Here is a 21,850-nt window from a genome sequence, read left to right on the forward strand (position 1 = left end):
ATGTTATACAATAACATGAAATCTCAGGTCTGCAGCTATATTTAGCAGATAAATTCTCATCATCAGAGTGAGTGAGCAGTTTCCACATTGTAGTATCTGGCTGGGATCTGTCATAGGAGGCCGACTTTGGTTTGCATTGGTCAGAGGATCACTACATATTCAGAAGTATCCTTGTCTAGATTCTCACCTTGAATGTTTATGCAACTGGAAATCAGCTCTAATGTCTAATTTAAGCTAAAATGATTCCACTTATATAAACCTAGAAAGTCCAGGCTGCACCTAGTAACCACATAAAGCCACTTCTCTTGGGCCTAATGATTAGTTTAAACGGTATTCATTTTAGATGATCAGTGTTAATTGAATTTCTGGCTGAATTTCTTCCAAGAAATATGGATTCATTAAATACAGGCATACCTCAGAGACACTGTGGATTCAATTCCAAACCACCACAATAAAGAGGGTCATAATCTTTTTGCTTGTCGTGGAGGGGCTTGTATTCAATTTGTAAAAGTCACATTTGTAAAGCACAATAAGACGAAGTGTGGCTATAATCCTTTTTTGTACATGAAACTAGATTGGTTTTTCTTTTCTAATGATTTATTTGTCATATGACTGGAGTTTTACAGAGGCAGATAACAGACCTATAATCTTAACCAACATGGACCACCCACCCTTTACAAAAGCAATAGAATCCCAGAGAAAAGTGCACACATCATATTTGCATTGAATTCCAGGAAGTTCACAGAACCACTGAGGCTGACAAATGAACTTCACTTTCTTTAAGTTAGGTCTTGCTTGGTCTTATCTATGGATTCAGATTTTACGATGTGAATAACTGTGTCCTTACTGTATTTTAAGTAAGAGTGAAGCATTACTAGATTATGATTTTTAAAAGATATGGTATCAGTCAAGTCACATACAGAACTATTCAAATAGTAACACATTTACCTTAAATTCAATTGAATAACTATTCAAATTATTTAAATATTCCAAGTGGGTTGAGAGGGACGATTTCAGATTTTTATGTAAATCCTTGCTTTAATTCTAATTAGCTAAGAATATTGGGCAAACCACTTAATACCTAGGAGCCTTCACAGCCTCATCTGTAAAATTAGAAGTACAAGAATAAGTCCAGCTTTTGTGTTGTTTTAGAGAACAAATAAAAGTATGTCAATAAAGTACCCAGTTATTTTTTCAAAAAGTTGTGATAATCTGTTTAACTGTACCATAAAGATTGTAATGTTTTTTACTCTTTAATCATTCAGTTAATTAATAATTAAGCCTAAAATAACTATAAACCTACCCTAATTTCTAGTATTTTCCATCTCTCCTCACAAAACCCTCTTTTTCTTGTTACTCTGACATTGCTACTCTGTACCTGAGATCTGCTCTTACAAAATCAAACATTTTTATTGAATTCTGTAATGATTAACAGAAGAGGTTATAATAGTTTAAATAGTGCTGAAAATCAAAATAATGAAGTAGAAGAAAACATAAACACTGAAAAAGCAAAAGTCAAAAAAAGCATAGAAGAAAATTTCACTGAACTTAAATTTTCAAATTGAAAGGATTATTATCAAGTACTATGCAAGATACCAGAAAAAATTAAATTGCTAGAATTTTTCAAATCCGAAGATATAAAGAAAATCCTATGAATTCTCAGATTTTTAAATGACATCTATAAAATAAAGACCATTAAACTGATACAATTTCTAATTTGGCACAGGATTCTCATCTGCAACATTGAATGAACCAATGTATACAGAATTATTGGGGAAAGGTTTATGTAACTTAATAAATTTAAACCTACCCACAAACAACTGAGAGTAATGTGTAATGACAGAAGAAATATTTTCAGATATAACACAAAAATTTTTTCTTAAAGAAGTTCTCTAGTTAAAAGATAATGCATGATGACTGCACAGTTTTGTAAATATATTAAAACTGCTGTGTTGTACACTTTTAAAGGGTGGTTATATAAAGCTTTTATTTTTTTTTAAGATAAAACATAAAAAATAATAAATGAAATAGATGTAGACTACAAAGAACTTTGATTAAAGTGAATACCAGAACTTACATAAGGTCTTTATCATGTTTCTCAAGTGGCTATGAAAATTAAAGCAATTGTTAGGAGAGAATTGGTAAGATGTGAAAAAGAACAACGACAACAAAGATAATCTGTAAGTAAAATTCCAGATAGTTTTAGCAAAGCTCATTTAGAAGCAATTTCAGGGGAGAGGAAACACAAAGTTAAAAATAAGAGATAGTTTGAGGGAAAATATTTATCACATATATGACAGAAAAGATTAATATCCATAAAACAAGAAAAGCAACAAAATAAGGTAAATCATATTAGAAACATAGGCAGAGAATATAGATATGTAAATCACAGAATAAGAGTCATAATATCCTGTGTTGATGAGTGAATGGGGAAATAAGCACTTTCGTGTTGAATATACACTGGTTAAGCTTTTATGGAAAGGAATTTGGCAGTGCCTATAAAAATTTTTAATACACATATCCCTTTTCCCATAAATTTCACTTCTAAGAACTCCTCCTTAAAAAAATTACTCATACATACACCTAAAAAAAAGATCTTTCACTGTATTTGTTATCTTTTTTAAAAAATAAAAAGAAATTCGTGACTATTAATAGAGTCAAAATATGACCCATCCATATTATGGAATACTCTGTGACCACTGACAAGGATGCTGTTCAATATGTATTTGTGCAACTATAGTCATGTCAATTTCTCCCTGTATACCAAAAGCATCATGAGTGCAAGGACTATGTCTGCTTTCCTCACTATGATATATAGCACCTAGCACAGGCATACAGAAAATATTCAATAAATATGTTTAATTAACACATGGATAGATGGATGAAAGACTGCTAAAAGGTACTGCCTTGATTGACTACAGAGGTGACCTCTGAAGGTAATTTCTAATTCTGCAATTACATGATTTTACATATGAACATTAAAATTACAGGAGCTGATATCTTTATTACTAAAATTTGTTACTTTATTACTAAATTAACAAATATAAATGGTATTATTATTTGTGGTTATGAGCCTTTCATTTTAGGAATTACACATTTAGCAAATGAGGACATTATAAATACTAGGAAGATAAAATTGATATAGAATGCTTTTACATTATCAAGCAATGAAATAACCCTGCTGAGGGGAGAGAGGCAGGTGTTTTGTTTTGCCTTTAGATTTTTTAATACACTTTAATCCATGTACTTACAACATTAAAACAAATTAAGACTCCTGGTAAGATAAGTACAATAAAAGATAAATATTTAGCAAGGTAAATAGAGATATAACTACTGTGGTCACAACTGCCCACCATGCAGCTAAATTCACCACACTGAGAACTAACTCCTAAATGGTTCCTGTTCCCAAACACCAGACAGAGCAGCTGCGCCAAGGCCCTTTGGGAAGACGTTGTTTTGCTTAACTCTTTTCCCTCTTAAATCACTTATTGCATATGAAAGTTATTTAATAGCTATAGGATTTTTTAAAACTTTACTTAAATTTTTCTCTCTCAATCGCTCTTTCTCCCTCTTCTTCTCCCTCTCCCTTTCTCTCAAGCTGCTTCTTAAGCATGGGTCCAAAGCAAACTCACTCAAAAGAGTGAAAAAATAGCTTCAAAAAATCATTAAAAAAGGAGAAAACAGAAATAAAATATATCAATTCTTTAAATCCATGAGCTTATTATAATTCTTTATAAAATAAATCTGATTTTATTTAAAATCAAATTAGTCACCACTAAAGGATATGTCAAAAACTGATTATTTTGAAGTTTAGTAAATAAAGAGAAAAGAATCAGATATATAACCTGCCTTTCCTATACAAACCATACTAATAACTAATCTAACAGTAGGTTTAGGTAAGGTTCTCTTTATAGTGATATTTCAGGTAATAAATGAACAAAAAATTATAGAATTAGCATTTCACCACTGAGAATCTCCTAATGAGTTAATGGATCAAGCCACTGAATATCAACAGTTAACAATCAGACATTATGTACCTACTGATGGAAGAACACATTACCACCTATGGAGAATTCTTCCCTCTCCCGACACCCACCTCCAACAACAACAAAAATTTAACTTAAATATCATCACATTTCTAGAAGCAAACTTTCTTTTTTTTTAGATTTTATTTATTTATTTTTTTAGAGAGGAAAGGGAGGGAGAAAGAGAGAGAGAGAGAAACATCAATGTGTGGTTGCTGGGGGCCATGGTCTGCAACCCAGGCATGTGCCCTGACTGGGTATTGAACCTGAAACACTTTGGTTCACAGCCCGTGCTCAATCTACTGAGCTATGCCAGCCAGGGCTGAAGCAAACTTTCAATGAACAGGATATAAAGAAAAATAAATTAAAGTACATGGTGATATAATCAGCAAAATCCACACTAAGGAAATCTCTGCCAAGAACCAAGTTTCTTCAAAAAATTGTAAGAAAAGGAGAGACAGATGGAGAGAGACAGATGTGAGGAGGGGACCCTATATATTAAAAGAGATGTAAAAGACATAACAGCCCATGCTTATTTCGATGGCCATACAAACAAACTGTTAAAAAAAAAAGTTATGAGGTAATTAGAAACCTGGAGGCTGATTGGACATTTAAAACATTATGCATGCACTCACACATGTACATCTAGGTATAATACACCTTCGTCATGATGTGTTTAAAATGGAGCTACGCACATAAATATCTACAGACAAAATCACGCAATGTTGGATTTTCTCCTAAAGAATATGGGCAGGACGGAGTTGGATGGGGCTGTGGAGGGAGCAGGACCAGCCGTGGGCCAGCAGCTGCTGGGCTCAGTGACAGAAACAGGAGGGTTCACAACACCATGCTGTACTTTTGAAATTCTCCATTAAAAGGTTTAGAAATCATAGGAAGAGCTCCTCTTTATAACACCCATTTTTTTTCTGAAATTTTCTTGGTTATTTTTGTGTGTCACACTCCAAGCTATCTTCCTTTATCTACCTAACCCTGGCAACCAAGGCAATGGCTGGTTCTATCATTATTGCTGTTCGGAGAGATAATTTACAGTTTCAAAAAAATATTCAAGAGGATGATGATAATGATGATGATGCTGATAGAAAACACAGTGGCATCTTGCCATCACAGTAAAGCAAGTATGTTATCTTTGAAAATAAATCTCCATCCACTCAATCTCTCTACCCTTTGTCCCTGTCAGAACAACACAAATGTAGTACTAGTCACTCATACTTGAGCACAATTATGTTTCCAAACTAGAGCTGAGCTGAGAGGCTGAGAGATACCTATTTCCAAAGTCATGACTGCCCAAAGTTCAATCCCAGTGCAGGAGACTCCTCAGGAATAGTGTCCCAGTCTCCTCTTCTCTGTTTTGGCAAATACCATTCCTTCCCTATTTGTATGATTACTATACAAGGGACCCTAGCACTCATATGTTCACACAATAAAGACACAGCCTGTAGAGAGTTAAATTATGTCCCGCAAAACAATACATGTTAGTGCTAACTCCAGTACCTGTGACTGCGACTTCATTTGGAAATAGTGTCTTTGAAGATATAATTAAGGATCTCAAAGTGAGATCATCCTCAATGAGTCTTAAATCCAGTGACTGGTATCCTCATAAGAGAAAGGAAAGAAATTTGAGATACGAAGACACACAGAGAAGGTGGTCATAAAAGGACAAAGGCAGAGATCAGAGTCATGCAGCCACATGCCAAGGGCTGCAGCAGCCACCAAAAACTAGGAGAAAGACATGGAACAGATTCTTGCAGCCAAGAAGGAACCAACGCTGCTAAAGTCTTAATTTTGGACTCCTGGCCTCCGGAGTTGAGAAATAATAAATTTCTGTTGTTTACAGCCACCAGGTTTCTGGTCATTTGTGACAGCAGCCCTGGAACACTAATACACAGCCCCTGGCAGAGTTGACTGGTCCGGGAGTAGACATCTCACATGTGCTGGGGCCCACCCTTGGTCACCTTTAAATGTGACCAAGAAATTACAACTGCAGTGTGGCTGTCTCTTGGACAGAAGAGATATTAACCCAGAAGCAGGTGGTGGCCATGGACTAGGAAGCAGAGAAAGTCAGCTACAATAAAGAAAAAACACAAAGCCTGTGTCCAATTTGTTCCTGAGGTCCAGGTGCATCACAGTTCTTTGTTCGTTTGGGACAGCCCTTTATAAAAAAAATTAAAATCACACCTTTATCTCAAACTAGTGTAGTGCAAGTGGGTTTCCGTAAGTTGTCACCCAAAGAGTCCTTACACATTCAGAAGCCTGCTGCCAAAAGCCCTTCAGTAAAACTCAGCTGCAACAAGCCTTTTCCTGGATGGGTGCCAAGAAAAGCAGAATTGACTCAAGAACCCTCAAAGAGAAAAGGAAAGGCCAGGCCATAGCTACAAGTACAGTGGCAGGAGATGATGCAAAACAGAACCTCAATTTTCACTGGGCATGAAAAGACCCAGATCTTATCCTGAGAGAAGTGGGGGTCAAAAATGATGCTGAATATTCCAAAAAAAAATAAAAATAAAACAGAAAAGAAAATATTTTTTGGTTATGCTATACAAACTATGTTAAATAAAACCACCCAGGAAAGTGCAGTGAGTACGGGGGTGGCAGGTGGGAGGAATGGGGACATTGGTAATAGTGTAAACAATAAAAATAAAGTAAAAAAAATTTTGTAAAGCACCACCCAAAAAATAGCTTTACACTAGAGAAATTGCACAATTGCTATTGTGTATATGAATAACATTACCAGGTTTCCTTTGTTTGGGGTTCATTTGATAATAACATTAAGCACTGCTCATGTATTTCATTTCAGTCTCCTTTTGAATACAACAAATAATTTGAGGTTTTCCTGGTTCTTTGCTTTCGAGATATTCCAAACATGAGGTACAAGGAAGTACCCACACTAATTTTTTGGCCAGGGATGAGAATAAACAGGGTTGAAGAAGATGATATAAATATCCCCAAAAGGGGCATCATGGGGACAAATGGGAAGATTGTGGCCAAGTCCCTTTTTAACGGGAAAGAATAACTTACCAGCCCTAAGCAGAGTTAGTCACCAGCAAATTAGAGAATAATAAACATTAGATTAACGGTCAAACCATTTTTTAAATTTATTAGAAAAAAATTATGAGAAAAGAGAGCCAGGAAGAGAAGAAGGAGATAAAAATTTTAAAAAAAAAAACATTCTGAGGAATCCATTGTCGAATAAATGACAAAAAAAAATAACGCTTCTTTAAAAAAAAAAAAAAACCTGAGAGATGTCATGCTATTGAGCTGTGCTTGGGAAAGTTCTGTACCTTCATCTGTCCTCTAAGTGCCAGAAAATAGCCTGATTCCTTCTGAGACATTTTTCCATTATGAAAGTCACGTGCTCAGTAGGTACTTTCCTTAAATCACCTGGAAATGGCTTAGCATAAACACATGACTGGAAGATTTTTGTAACAAACAAAGCCTTCAACCAGATCAACCAACTTAAAAGACAAAAAGGGCAGAATGTCCTATACAATAAAACTGGCTAGAATTACTTTTCTGGTTATGAGCTGAAATTTAAAAGAGATTCTGGGATTTTTAATGAAAGAAAAAAGCTTGGAAAAAAAGAAAAGAGAACATCTGAAAACAAGCTAAATAACTTAAAGGGATATTTAAAAGAGAAGGTGGAAAAACAGACATAATCTACTAATTCCATCCCTCTCAGGTAAGGTTTAAATGAGCAGTGTTATCAATCAATGCAGATTTAGCCCTGAAACCATCTCAGTTAATAAAAAACACTGTGACACCCCAGCTGCAGAGGGAAGATGCCAGCTGTCCTCCTTAGAGGACACCTCAGAGGAAACTTCACAAAGTCACCCTTCCTTGGTTCTTTTCCTACCAAATTAAAAGAGATAAGGAAGCTAAATAATACAGAAAAGCCTCAAGAGTACAAGATACAAATACAGTGTCTCCTTAGGTTGCTAGCCATTTTCTACACGATAACGAAGCAATTAGGTGTCCCCAAGGAACAGGGTCATCAATACAAGAGAAGACCCAAAGAGACAAAAATTTTGTCATTAATTTACCCTATACCTTAATTCCAAATAGTTCTCAGAATCACTTTTTAACCAAATTGGACCTTGAGCAACCCATGATTAAGAACTCACCGAATCCAACAGCTTTAGTCATGATGTACAATGGGCGTTTTTAATACCCTGTGCAAAATTTCATTAAAAGGTAGACTTTAGGAACCTCAGAAAGTAACTTATTTTAATCTCTTATACCTTAATACACTTTATTTTCACAAATGTATAAATTGTAGGTCTCTTCCCTGTTTGAAAGCACAAAGGCACACAAATCAAGTAGCAGCCTAGTTTATCTAGAGCATAACCATTCTACCAAACACATTTTTAAAAGAAGGGGCTGGTGCAGGGGGCTGGGTGGGGGGAGCAGTTAAACTGAAATTACAGGCTGTCATGACATCTCAATATCGAAAACTGAATACCTGTTTCCACAGGACAGTATGCTTTTTATTCACAATCCTGTTACTAAGCAACTATAACAATGGCTGCCTCAGATTTCTAGAAGCCAGCTCAGTTAAGGGGGCAGGAAATCTAAGAAAAATGGGGAAACTCCTTGCCTTGGGAATTTTTTTCTTAGGATAAACCCAATGTAAAAACAAAGAACAAGCAAAACCAAAAACTATCCAAACTTAAACCAAGCAGTTCCTTAAAGGACAAGAAAAGTACATGTTACTATGTATCATTCACTTTAATTTCAGTTTTAACTTCAAAATTCACATTTAACTGGTGATTTCCTTACTATGTTGCCATTGTGGTCCCCTTTCTTTCCTTCACCCTCCCTAGGGATCTTTTTTCAAATTTCCTTACTGATTAGAAGAACATTTTTGACCTCTAAAATCCATTTCATTGTTTACAGAAGCTATAAAAACTAGTTTACAATTGTTTCAGTGTAGCCTCAGCTTTGAACCAAAAACACTATTGGACATCAAGCTACTCCTTTGAAGGGAAGTCTCTCAAACACAGCCCCAGACACTTTCCCAGCCACTCCCTGAAGTTCAGACAACCAGAGCTTTGCTAATGTCAAATTTTTTTTTTTAAAGTTAGACTATACAATGTGGGTTAGATTTGAGGTGGTGGTGGATGGGTGGAAGGGGATTGGAGGTGGTGTTTCGTACATATTCTAAAAGAAATTTATAGACTAGACCTGCAAAGGGCTAAGGGGAAGGTTATAAAGTTAGGAGAGATGACCTCACTGATTTTTCCTTCTATCTTTCCTTGCATTGTTTTTTTTTTTTTACTGTTGTTCAAGTACAATTATCTCCATTTTTCCCACCACCACTCACTCCCTCCCCTCCCATCTCATCCTCCCTCCCATCTCATCCCCCCCTTCCCATCCTCAATCCTACCCACATTTGGCTTTGTCCATGTGTCCTTTATACATGTTTCTTGAAAACCTCTCCCCTTCTTATCAGTTTTTTCTTTATTTCAATTTCTCTCGTTATATTTTGCTTGCTTGTTTGTTTTGTTGATTAGGTTAAATCCCACTTATAGGTGAGATCATATGGTATTTGTCTTTCACCACCTGGCTTATCTCACTTAGCATAATGCTCTCCAGTCCATCCATGCTATAGCAAAGGGTAGGAGCTCCTTCTTTCTTTCTGCTGCATAGTATTCCATCTTATAAATGTACCATAGTTTCTTGATCCACTCATTTACTGTTGGGTACTTAGGTTTGCTTCCAGCACTTGGCTATTGTAAATTATGCTGCTATGAACATTGGGGTACATAAGTTCTTTTGGATTGGCGTTTGAGGATTCCTAGGGTATAGTCCCAGCAGTGGGATTGCCAGGTGAAAGGCAGTCCCATTTTTAGTTTTCTGAAGAAATTTCGTACTGTTTTCCACAGTGGCTGCACCAGCAGCTTTTTTAAAAAAAAATTTGAATTTATTGGAGTGACATTTGGTTCACAAAACCATACCCGTTTCAAGTGTACAATTCAACAAAACATCATCTGCGCACTACATCGTGTTCCATCACCCCAAGCAAAGTCTCTTTCCATCCCATTTACCCCCTTGGCCCACCTCCACCTACCTCAACATTTACTATAATACTGAGAAAGTTCCAGAAACTGCTACATTCTCTAAATACCTATTCCATAGAAGCCTGCTGTTTCTCACCATCTCTCTCTAACCCCCACCTCCAACTCACATGAGCACTCTCTGCCCTTCTGGCTCTCTATATGTGTTCCTGAAAGATGTTAGCCTTGCAGGTAGGCAAAATAAAAATAAATTTTTAGAATTATTTTCTACATCAAAACTGAGTAGCTCTGTTCCCAAGGTGCCTCTAAATTCTGATAAACCTCTATTTTAAGAAGAGATTTCCACAGACAAGTAGAAACCTGAATACTGGAAACTGAAGATCCAAAATGTCTCAGCCAAGAAGCACAAGCAAGTGACAAAGTCATTTCTGCTTTTGGATCCCAAATATAAAGATGGTTTTCTGTCTCAGAAGATTGTCTGAGTAGCATTTGGAGGAGGTTATTTGGATCTCCTGCTTTTTTTATTAAATTTAGTTTAATTTCTTAATTAATTCTCATGTGACTTTTTTAAAAAACATAATGTATAGTCTTTGAAATTGCTATAAACTACACAGTTCTGCTATTTGAAACCATCGAAGTGAAGAAAATCTTTCACATATAATTATTATTTCTACTGGCAACAATAAAAAAAACTTAGCACTTACATAACACATTGTGCAATCAAATTGATTCAAAAATTAAATTGGGTAGCTTCAGGGTCTATTCTGTCACCATTTCCCTGGGGCTAACAATTTAGACAACATGAACATTCTCAATAAGAAAATTTATGGAAAAGAAATTTTCCAGGATACTTCAATTGTTAAAATTTACATATTTGCATACTATAAAAGTTAAGGCCTTCTTCTATATCTTGGCCATATTTCTAAAGATCTCTGAAAACTAATGGTCACCAATGTGTATGATTACATTATCAACTGAAGCACTGCCTATGATTGCAAATAACTAAAAACAATAGGAAATTGGTAAACAATGGCCATTCAAACAATGGACTAAAATGTAGATGGAAAAATTAGAAAGCATTTTATGTATGTTAAGAAAGTATTTCCAAGATATATTTTCCAATGAAAAATCTAAAATAAAGAATACTGTGTTTAGAAGACTACTAATTCTGTAGGAGTTTTTTTAAAGAAAAATATATACACATAGCCTTGGCTGGTGTGGCTCAGTTGGTTGGGTATCATTCCACAAAGTGAAGGGTCAGTGGATCGACTCCCAGTCAGGGCACATGCCTGCATTACAGGCCTAGCCCCCCATCGGGGGTGTGCAAGGGGCAACAGATCTATGTTTCTCTTCCTCTCTTTCTCCTTCCCTTTCCCTCTCTGTAAAAATAAATAAATATTTTTTTAAAAAAGAAAAAATAGATACATGTAAGTTTTCAGGTGCATGTACATTCAACACCCTTAAAATATAAGACCTGGTAAGAGTTTTGCCTCTGAGGAGAAAAGCAGATACAGGAGTAAGACAGAGACTTGGCCTCATACACCCTTTTGAATTTTTTACCACATATTGTCTATTCAAAAAAATACATTTTTAATTTTAAAGAATCTAAGGTCACTGAAAAAATATAATATATAAATGGTATGCTGATTCACTATCAGTAAAGTATGCTTTTCGGTTCACAATAGTGATATTCACAATAGTGATGATGAATTTATACTGATGTGTGAAGAATATCTCATACCAGCATAATTTTCTTTCATGATCTTCTAGAATTAAAGGAATAATCTAACCTGCTTTGATTATCCCTTACACAGACAAAGACATTATCATGGCCCCCTTAGCTGCTAATACCCTTGCTTTTAAATATAAATAGTACAGCCCTGGCTGGTGTGGCTCAGTGGATTGAGCTCCAGCCTGTGAACAAAGGGGTCACTGGTTCAATTCCCAGTCAGGTCAAATGTTTGGGTTGCAGGCCAGGCCACCAGTAGGGGGCACCTGAGAAGCAACCACACATTGATGTCTCTCCCTCTCTTTCACCTTCCCTTCCCTCTCTCTAAAAATAAAGAAATAAAATATTAAATAAATAAAAATAGTATAACACAATGTAAGTGGATTTTATATTTGTGAATTTTAAGGCACTTGAAAATTATTTAGGGGGGAAGAAATACCATTACCTGCATTTGAAAAAAGGGGTAAGTCAAAATCTAAGTGGCTTGTTTAAGGTCAACCAACAAGTTACAAAAGGAGAGACACATTAAAACTTAAGTTTTTAAAAGCCTCCTCAAAACTACTTTTTTCAATGGGTAGACAACAGGAGCCTTCTAAAAACGTCTGTGTGTGTGCTGTGTGTGTGCACATGTGTCGGCATGCACACAAAGAAAAGGACAGAAAATAAATTAATTTTTAGTCATCATCAAATCCTTACTCGGAAATATTTGGTCCCCTTCTATCAAAAAGTGTCCTAGATTTGAAAATAAAAGTTTAAAAGAATGCTGTGAAAGAGTAAGTAAGTAGCCCAGCTGAGAAGAGGGAAATGTCTAGGTAATACAGGTGACATCTGAGTTGAGCTTGAAAGGATGAAGAGGAAGTCAGAAAGAGAAGGAGAAGGAACATTCTGTGCAGAGGCTGAGTGCATGCAAAGATTCAAGAATGAGGAACAGGTGTATGTAGCTAGAGGGGAGGGAAGGGAGGTTCATGGTAGGAAATGCATGTAAAACAGATGGTAGGTGGTTTGGGAAGCACATGTACCACACCTAAAGGGATAGGACTTATGACTATAGACAGCAGAATATAAAGAAAAACCAAGGTTCCAAAAAGATATGAAGAGATGACTTAAAGGAACAAAATATTGTTTTAAAAAAAGGTACTTAAAAGGCCAGAGGTTATTTAATCTAATATACTTATACTTCAAGCCCAGGAAAGCATCTTCCATAGACTGATAGAAAAACTGTTTTGCCCATGAATGAGATTGTGATTTCCCCTCCTGAACACCCACAATGAGAGTGAGAAAAAAAAGATTAAGTATTCAATTCTGATGATACTACAATAAAGGTGAGTAAAAAACATGGGAAAGATTTAGGAGAAGGAGGCAGAAACTCAAATGACTTAAAGGCAAAATCGAAAGGGTACAGATCAAGACCATTTCTTGAAACAATGAGTGGCATCTCTTTTTCAGGGAGTATTTTACAAGACAGGCTTACTTCCACAGGAGGATTCAAATATGGTCCTATTTAACCACCTCAGAATGCTGTATGCCCCTTTTATCTCTTGTGATTCTACTAACCTCATACTGTGAATGGAATAAATATGATCATACCAAACAAATGCAAAAGGTTATACATTATATACTTGGATAATAATCAGAAGACATATCTAAGTCACAAAATACTTTTTAAAGGGGTTAGTGCTATTATTTTTTTAATACATGTACTAATGCCAAACTATTTTCAATGGTGTATAAAAATTTTATCATTGTGGAAGTATTGCTTATAGGCAACTCTCTTTCTTAGAGTAAGTCAGGAATTTGCACTACAGTTGTGAATTCTAAACTAGTTGGCTATTTTCTTCACAAAAAGAACAGTGACAAATTTATGTAGAACCTCAAGACTTAAGTAGAGCAAATACCCACAAGATTACAAAACTGCAGAGTTTAAACTAGCATGTTCGCATCACATATGAAATATCAATCACATGACATTTTAAGAGAAATAAAAACAACTGGCAAGTAGGGTAAATGTTGACCCTTAATGGAAATTAGTAAATTTTTTTTCTAAAATTTTAAAATGTTAACTGATCAAACATAAAGAGTACCTGGTCGATGGAATCAGGTTGAGTATCCCATTGAGAACATAGCTGAACTCCGCATGATCCTGAGCAACAAGTGCCACCAGGCCCTCACAGCAGGCTGTCCGAACCACTACATTATCACTGCAACACTTCTCCCACAGCAAGTTCAAAGCAGGAGTCTGAAATCAAACCAGTAGTTAAAGGACACTTCTGATAAGCAACAAATGCATACACACCCCCAGCCATGCATCAAAGTGTAATTCATTCATAGTAGGCTTGCTCTCCTACACAAAGATGATGCTGCTGTCACAGTATTTGTAGAATAGACCAAAGTCAGTTTTTCAAGAGAGGTAATGGATGTATTCTGATATAGGAACTCTCTCTCATCTGGTGTATTTGCTGAAAATAAGCCCGGCTGCCAACAAGTATGATGACCTCATTTCGAGCAACACAACAGAACGGGGGATCACAACTAAGACTTGGCTCCAGCAAAGGGCTCTAGCCAAACCAAGCCCTTTCATCAGACACCAACAACATCAGCAGACCAGTTAGTCTAAGTTGAATTCCAATCCACACCTATGCTTCAAAGCCCTCAACAACAATTCCATTTTCAGAAAATGTCCCTGCTCTACTACTAACAACCGTTATTACTTACATGTATTCCCGCCCCATGCTAACCACCCCCCACCCCACACACACAATGTCCCTGCCCAAATGGGCCCAGATGGAAGAGAGAAAAGTAGGACTGGCTACCAGCAGGCTGCTGGTTCCATGACTGCCAACCAAAGCCTAGAAAGACTGTTTGCTCATGAAAGAGATTGACTTTTTCCACCCTTACCTCACACTGTGAATCTGTTATCATTCATAGAAAAACACTGGAAAGTTATGTAAGGAAATATAAGTTCTTTATTTTGAAAACTCCCGCAAAGGCAGAGGTTCTAACTTTCATAACTTTCTCAGGCACCCATAATCATCTCATCAAAAAAAAAAGGTTCACTATTAATGATAACACTATATTTAAATGTATCGTGGATCAAGTCCATTTAGATTTACACACAGTCTGGGGTCTTTTTGGTTTGTGGCTTAAACACACACACACACACACACACACACACAGTGAAACCATCTTTTTTTCTTTCCTTTCTTCCTCCAATAGTTTATTGGGGAAATATATAACTTGGAGAAAAAGATTAAAACCCCCAGCTCCCAAAGAATAACTAAAAGAATGGAAATCAACATCTTATTGTGTCTGCTTTCCTACTGTAGCTGGCTGCGGGAGCCTTTTCAATTGTAGGATCCTACTGTACCAGAATAATATAGTTAAAAGTCACTGCAGGAAAGTAATATTCCATTTCTTTTATTTACAGGGAAGTTTTATTCACTTGTATAGATAATATCAAAGGGTTCTAAATGTCCTCACTCCATTACTAAGCCAGAATAAATAAATAAATAAATAAATAAATAAATAAATAAATAAATAAATAACTGTCCCTTCAGGGACTACTGTGTTCCCTTGGAAGTTAAGTATTCATTTATTAATGCAAGAGGGAATATTTGGTCATAGGGACTGACGTTGACAATAAATCCTGGCAGTTTAAGTAAAACCACTAGCTCTTGTCAGAATACATAATGTGACTATAGGCAAGATTAAGATTAGGGTTCTCAGAAAACATCATTTAGATGGCTACACACAAATGCCAGATAAATGCCAATCAGTGAAGTATACCCCTACACTTCCTTCAGCATGTCAGCAGATGCAGTAAAGAAATGTAACTTAGAGCAGCTAATCAAAAGGAATTCAAGAAAAAGGAAATCAATTTGTTTCTGCTGTGAAAAAAAAAAATCTCATTTCCATCACCTATATTCTCTACAGTTTACCTTAGAGCAGCTACTTCAGTAGAATTTCCAACCAGCATGTCAAGATACACAACACTGGTCAACCAAAACCCAAGTGATATGCATACTCAGTAAGCTGGCATCGCTCCAACACTGAGCATTCACCTGCATTATGCACGGTGCAGAATTTTTCCTCCAATTCCAACTGCCAATACGTGACTTTTTCACATATGGGGCCATCTACAGCATGAAAAATCTCCTGCACTCAAAGGGAGCCACTATGTTCACTTTCTCTATTAAACAAAAATATTCCCTCACAGGTAACCCTATCAACCTTCTCTAAAACATGCCTACTCTCATTCTACCCATGTTATTTTTCATTAGTAATCATAAAATTACTCCTCTTATCCCCTCCATATCTTATTCCTGGAGTCTGTTGTCAAAAATTAAAATTTCTTAACTATTTGGAAGAAAATACTAGCAAAAAAAAAAAGGCAATACACTTTTCACAATTTCAAATCATTTCTGCAGTGACCTGAGCTGTGAAGGAAACAAAAGGCATGCATATATGATCCAGGCAGCAGCAATATCTGAACAGAATGAAAGCACAAAGTTAAACACATACCTGGTTTGTGGATTGATGGATCTTTTCTGAAAAACCATTTTCCTTTAGGACTGCAGCAATAAGATGACCCACAGCCTTAAAAAAAGAATAATGAATACATTTTCCTCAGAAGTTCTCTTTAAATATTGCATTTGAAGGTAAATAATATCAATAGTAGTTGATATGAATATGAGTATGCCAGTCAACTGGTGACAAAATTCCAAGTCACTGAGTATGTGTTATGTAGAATGCACTGAATTACCCATATTTTGCCAAATACAATGCACATTTTCTTGCCCAAATTTTTAAGGAAAAAGTAAAGATGCACATTATACACAGGCATAATGATTACATACCATGGATATAATAATCCTGTGTATAATGTGCAAAAAATGTGGGTGCATATTATACATGGCAAAATGTGGTAGTCAGTCCACATGCATAATTTCTTATCATCATAACAACCATCAAGGTAAGCATTTTTACCCTGATTTTTATCCCAGTAAGCAAACTACAGTTCATAGATGTTAAGAAACTTGCTGTATTTTCAGTTCAAATTGCTGTCCCTTAATATAAGATGCCTTGAGATCGCTTGATACGTGAAATGGTAAGGCATACAGGAAACTCCACAGTTTTTAAAATCATCTTTGCATCTAAATGAACTTCATGCTTCAACAAGCTCTTAACAAAGAGGGAGAAAACGCATCCTCATCTTTGACTATGGCCCACACCGATCTGAACCGATGGGTCTCCCTTGATCACAATTGTTCTCCCTCCTCTAGGCTCTATGATTTAATTTCCTGATTATTTTCTCACAGGTTTTAGTCCTTTAACAAGCTTTCAACCTAATAAGTCCCTAAAATTTTCCCATATCTTGCATTGGTCCATAAGCTCAAATTTGAAGCTAATACTCTTACAGGAGTATTGATTACATAAATATGTAAATATTATTACCTCCTACCACCTGAATCTCATTCTCCTAGCTCTTCAGCTGTCCTACCCATCTCTGCTTTCACAGAACCTAGGCCTGCAACAAGGACAGCCATTCTGTGTGTGAGGGATGGAAATACTTGGCAACTGCAACAACTGTTGATCCTGCGCTTGGGACCAATGTATGATACAGCTGTGAATACCTGTCAGTCTTGCAAAGTTTCCAGAAAAGTTCAAACAGAAACACAGCACCCAGTCCCTCATTTCTTTTTATATGTCACACATTAAAAATGATTCAAGACCTCAATGCTTGATGGTCTCAGTTTTGCAATAAAAGTTCAGTCGTTTCCATGAATATTAAGTTTAGATCAATTAACTTTCTCTTACCTCCCAGTTAAAGGGATAGTAACAAGAATTGAGGACCAGTGAATAGTTTTGGTTTCTGTTTACAAAATATACCATATTTCTCTGAATGTAACGGGCCATCAATTATAAGACACACCATTATTTTATGTACCAGTATGAAAGAAAAAAAGGCTGCCAATTAATTCATGTTATACAGTGCTTCATATAGTTTAGAATTTGTATTTTATATTTAAAAAAGAGCTCTTTCAAACTCATTTAGAAAATCAGGGTCAAGTTCACAAATATACAAGCAATACCAACTGACTGATGACTACTGCCATCAATTACTAGATGCAACCCAATATCACAGATGTTAAAATCAGAGAATATAGCCTAAAATGATTTTAAAATTTAAGGATATATCAGCCTACACTGTTACTTTAGTTTTCTAATAACAGAATAATTTAAATAGATGCCCTATAATACAGTCACACTTTCATTTTTTAACAGTAACACACATAAGCATTTCTTGATTATCTGTGCTAGTGAAGGGACACCAGGCACAGAAAAATAAAAATTGTGCACAGGTGGAAGGGAATTGTGCCTAACGACTATTCTTCTCCTTGTTGAAGGGTTCCCCATAGCCAGCTAAGTCCATCCCCCAGCAGGCGCCTCTGAAATCAACTGCTTGAAATTCTTCAAGATGCTGTATATTATTAAGTCTTTAGATAGGTGTCTGCTGTTCCTTTCAACTTTATTCTCATGAGAAAAGGCAGTAAGCTATTATGATTCTTTGACTGACTTCAATGCTTCTAGTTAGCTAAAGGCTAACCAGAAAGCCATCTTTCTTTTAACCCTAATCACTGAAAAGCTCTCTAAAATAAACCACAACCTCTTGCCTGAGATAGTATATAGATTGACGTTTTTAAATCCAGGATATTTTATTTATTAAATGTCATTATTATACAAATTGATTATAGTTGTAGAATATACCTTTTAAGATATTAATCTCTCATACTCTGTAGATATATATATCAAATGTACAACCATTTATTTGTGTTCTCAATAATTAATTATAGACCAAAAATACATATTCAAGTAGTTAATCAAGGTTTTATTATTCTAAGAAGAAAAGTATGACATGAATAGAAACTGAGCCCTGACCTCAGCTTCAGACATACTTCAGTGTGTCTCAGTTGGTTGGAGCATCATCCCATAACTAAAAGGTTGTGAGTTCAATTCTCAGTCAGGGCATATACTCATATATACGTTTTGGGTTGGAATCCCAGTTCAGGTGTGTATAGAGGCAATCAATCAATGCTTCTCCCTCCCATGGATGTTTCTCTCTCCCCCTTACTCTCTCTCTTGCCCACTCCCTAAAAGCAATTTAAAAAATATCCTCAGGTGAAGATAAAAAGAAATAAAAAATTTTTAAATTTGAAGCTCAGGTTGGTCAATTTCAAATATTTACCTTCTTGTCAAATATAAATTTTCAAATTGGCTCATATAAAAGTCATTTAATAAAATTATATCTCTATATACAGAGTAAAATATTCAACATTTGTCACCATGAAGCATAAGTAAATAAATAAATAAAAATAATTACCTGTGATTGGATAAGAGAATTTGGAAATTCAAACCTTTTCCTGATATCATCTGACATTTCTGCTTCTCTTACATGTATGTATGCAAATTCTATAACCAAAACAAAAGAATATTTGTTAATCTAGAAAAAGAGTTCAAACCAATTATTCCTCAAATAACATGAAAGTAATTCATTCCAAAGTCAACAATGGAAATAAAGCACAGGGCTCTGCAACGTAATCCTTGCCATACACTTCACTGTTAACAATTGTAGTCCTCAAATGCCATGATTGATAAGCCAAAATACCCAAAAGCTCTTTGTTTTTCCCATTAGAGCTAGTTCAGAAACAGATGAACCACCCTTTTTAAAAAATTCAAAAATTTTAGCCTACACAATATGATTTTTAAAGTTCAACAGCATGCCTGAAATAGAAAGTAATTGTTTTATCAATCAAAACTTCTAAGGGGGAAATAATCAAACTTTTAAAACAAATGTTTAAACTATGCTTTGCTTTCAAACAAATCTTTCATTTAAACAGTAATCCAACTGCTAGTGACAAGTGTAAAGCCTAGGTGAGCTTTTTTTCAGGGAGTATAGAAATGGCCTAGAAATGCACACATCAAAACAGATTGCTTGTCTCCTAAAAGAGAAACCAGCAAGCAATTAGCAACAAACTTTAATATTTACATCACACCTCTCATTCCTACTGGGGTCTTCAACACACACACACACACACACACACACACACACACAAGGATGAAGGAGGGCAGATGATAAATCAGAAGCACAGAATAAAAGGATTTCCTCAGGATCCCAATTTATCCATTTCCCATGCAGCACTGAAACCCACCAAATTACTACTTTGAAAAATGGCTGCCTTAGCTCACCTATTCATTGCAATATAACTTTCAAAAAATTTATGTCACTATAACACTTCAGGTTACTTAAATAATAGGCTACAAAACCAAGCTCTCCTGATCTCAAAATTGAAGGTAGCTTGTGTTGAACTTGAGGCTCTTTCTAGCTACTTTCCTCCCTTATTCAGCTAACCTCCCTGAATAAAAAATTCATCCTAGCTTTCTTCTTCAACATCTAGGCCTACTTTACTCCCTTAAATTTGATATTTCACAGCACTGAAACTTGTTTTAAAACTGCAAATGATGTCCTCTATCTAAATCTGCTCCTTAGCTGAAGCTGGTCAAAATTTCAGCTTCCCAGTTGCACTAATCTCACCTTCCTTGAAGTTTGCTTCTCTTTTGAATTCCATAAAACGTCATAATAGAATTTTCCAAAGTGTGTTCCTGGGAAACCCACAATAAAGAGATTTCAGTGGGGAGGAAAAAAAGATATATTGCCATCCTGAAGATCTCATTCACTCACTTAACAAACACTTGCTTCACTAGATGCCTACCGTGTCTTAGAAACTGTTCTAGCAGCTTAGGCTACCTCAGTGAACAAAATAGACACACCTCCTGACATTCACAGAGCTTACAGTCTAGCAGGAAGAGGTAGACAGTGAATTAAAAAATAATAATAATAAATATAGCATGTTAAAAACTGATAAGCACTATGGAGAAAAAGGGAGTAAAGAAGATAGAGTAAAGGGGATGAGAAATGAAGGAAGGACAAACTTTCTGTTTTAAGTATGGTGGCCAGTGTTGGTCTTTTCTAAAGAGGGTGGCATTGGGAATTGCTAGCTATACAGATATCTCTGGAAAGTGTCACAGGCACAGAAAACGGTGAGTGCAAAAGCCTTAGCTAATTAAATGCTTAGGACCTGTTCCAGAAAAAGCAGAAATGAATTGGACACAGAAGGGAAGAGGAAGAGAATTGTAAATCAGAGAGTCAGTGAGAAGCCAGATCATAAAAAACCTTGTAGTCTACTGGAAGGACTGATGCATTTATCCTGAATGAAACAGGGAAACTACTACAGAAAGAAAAAAAAGTGATAAGATTTTAATACAATCACTTGAAATGAGAAGTGATCCAATTCTGGATATCATTGAAGGGAGAGCCAACGTGGTTTCTGAAGAATTAGGTAACAGCATAGGAGAAAGAAAGGGTCAAGGGTGACTCCATGTTTTATCTGAACCACTTTATTTTTAATCTCCTTTCTTTTGGAAATTTTACAGATTAAGCAAAACTATTCAAATATTACTTATCAAGTCTTTTTAAAAAAGGAAAATATGCAGTTGCCATCAACTGAGATAAGAAACAAGTTTTGTGGGGGCAGACAAGGAATTCATTTGGAACAGGTAAGTTTTAGAGGACTAATATATATTCAAGGAAATGACAGGTGTAATCTTGGATACATAAATCTATAATTGGAGAGACTGTTCTAAATAATAGTACATATTATTAAAGAATCTGAGAAGTTCTTGAGCAAGAAGTTTGATTAACTTTGCTGATTATGGTACCCTTTTTTTCTAGATATTCATGTTAACAGTCTATACAACCAGCCTTTCCTGGGATCCACACTGGGAAACATTGCTCTCCTGACTCCTCCTATTCCTCTTTCCTCTGCTTCTTGAGCTCCATCTTCCTTCCCAAAGGCACCTGAAGTTTCTTATCTTGTGCTGTCTTCCTTTACGTAAACTCTCCCAGAGCCTTCATCCAATCCATATCTCCGAACACTTACCTACTTTCTCTTACAAAGTTCTGAACATCAGAAATTGGAGAGGTCAATATCAAAACACATATTTTCTCT

General features: G+C 35.8%; 1 protein-coding gene across 2 annotated transcripts in view; it reads right to left on the reverse strand.

The window, feature by feature from the left end:
• FOCAD (focadhesin) overlaps positions 1-21,850 on the reverse strand; it is a 321,941-nt gene that overhangs the window by 264,023 nt on the left and 36,068 nt on the right. For both annotated transcript variants that reach the window (XM_028508513.2, XM_036021544.1), the window contains exons 2-4: positions 19,165-19,253; positions 16,305-16,379; positions 13,868-14,022 (exon numbers count right to left, since the gene is read on the reverse strand). In XM_028508513.2, the coding sequence (XP_028364314.1) occupies positions 13,868-14,022; positions 16,305-16,379; positions 19,165-19,221 (287 nt within the window). In that variant the 5' untranslated portion in view covers positions 19,222-19,253. The remainder of the gene's footprint in view (positions 1-13,867; positions 14,023-16,304; positions 16,380-19,164; positions 19,254-21,850) is intronic.

This window comes from Phyllostomus discolor, chromosome 3, assembly GCF_004126475.2.
Source record: "Phyllostomus discolor isolate MPI-MPIP mPhyDis1 chromosome 3, mPhyDis1.pri.v3, whole genome shotgun sequence".
Classification (NCBI taxonomy): domain Eukaryota; kingdom Metazoa; phylum Chordata; class Mammalia; order Chiroptera; family Phyllostomidae; genus Phyllostomus; species Phyllostomus discolor.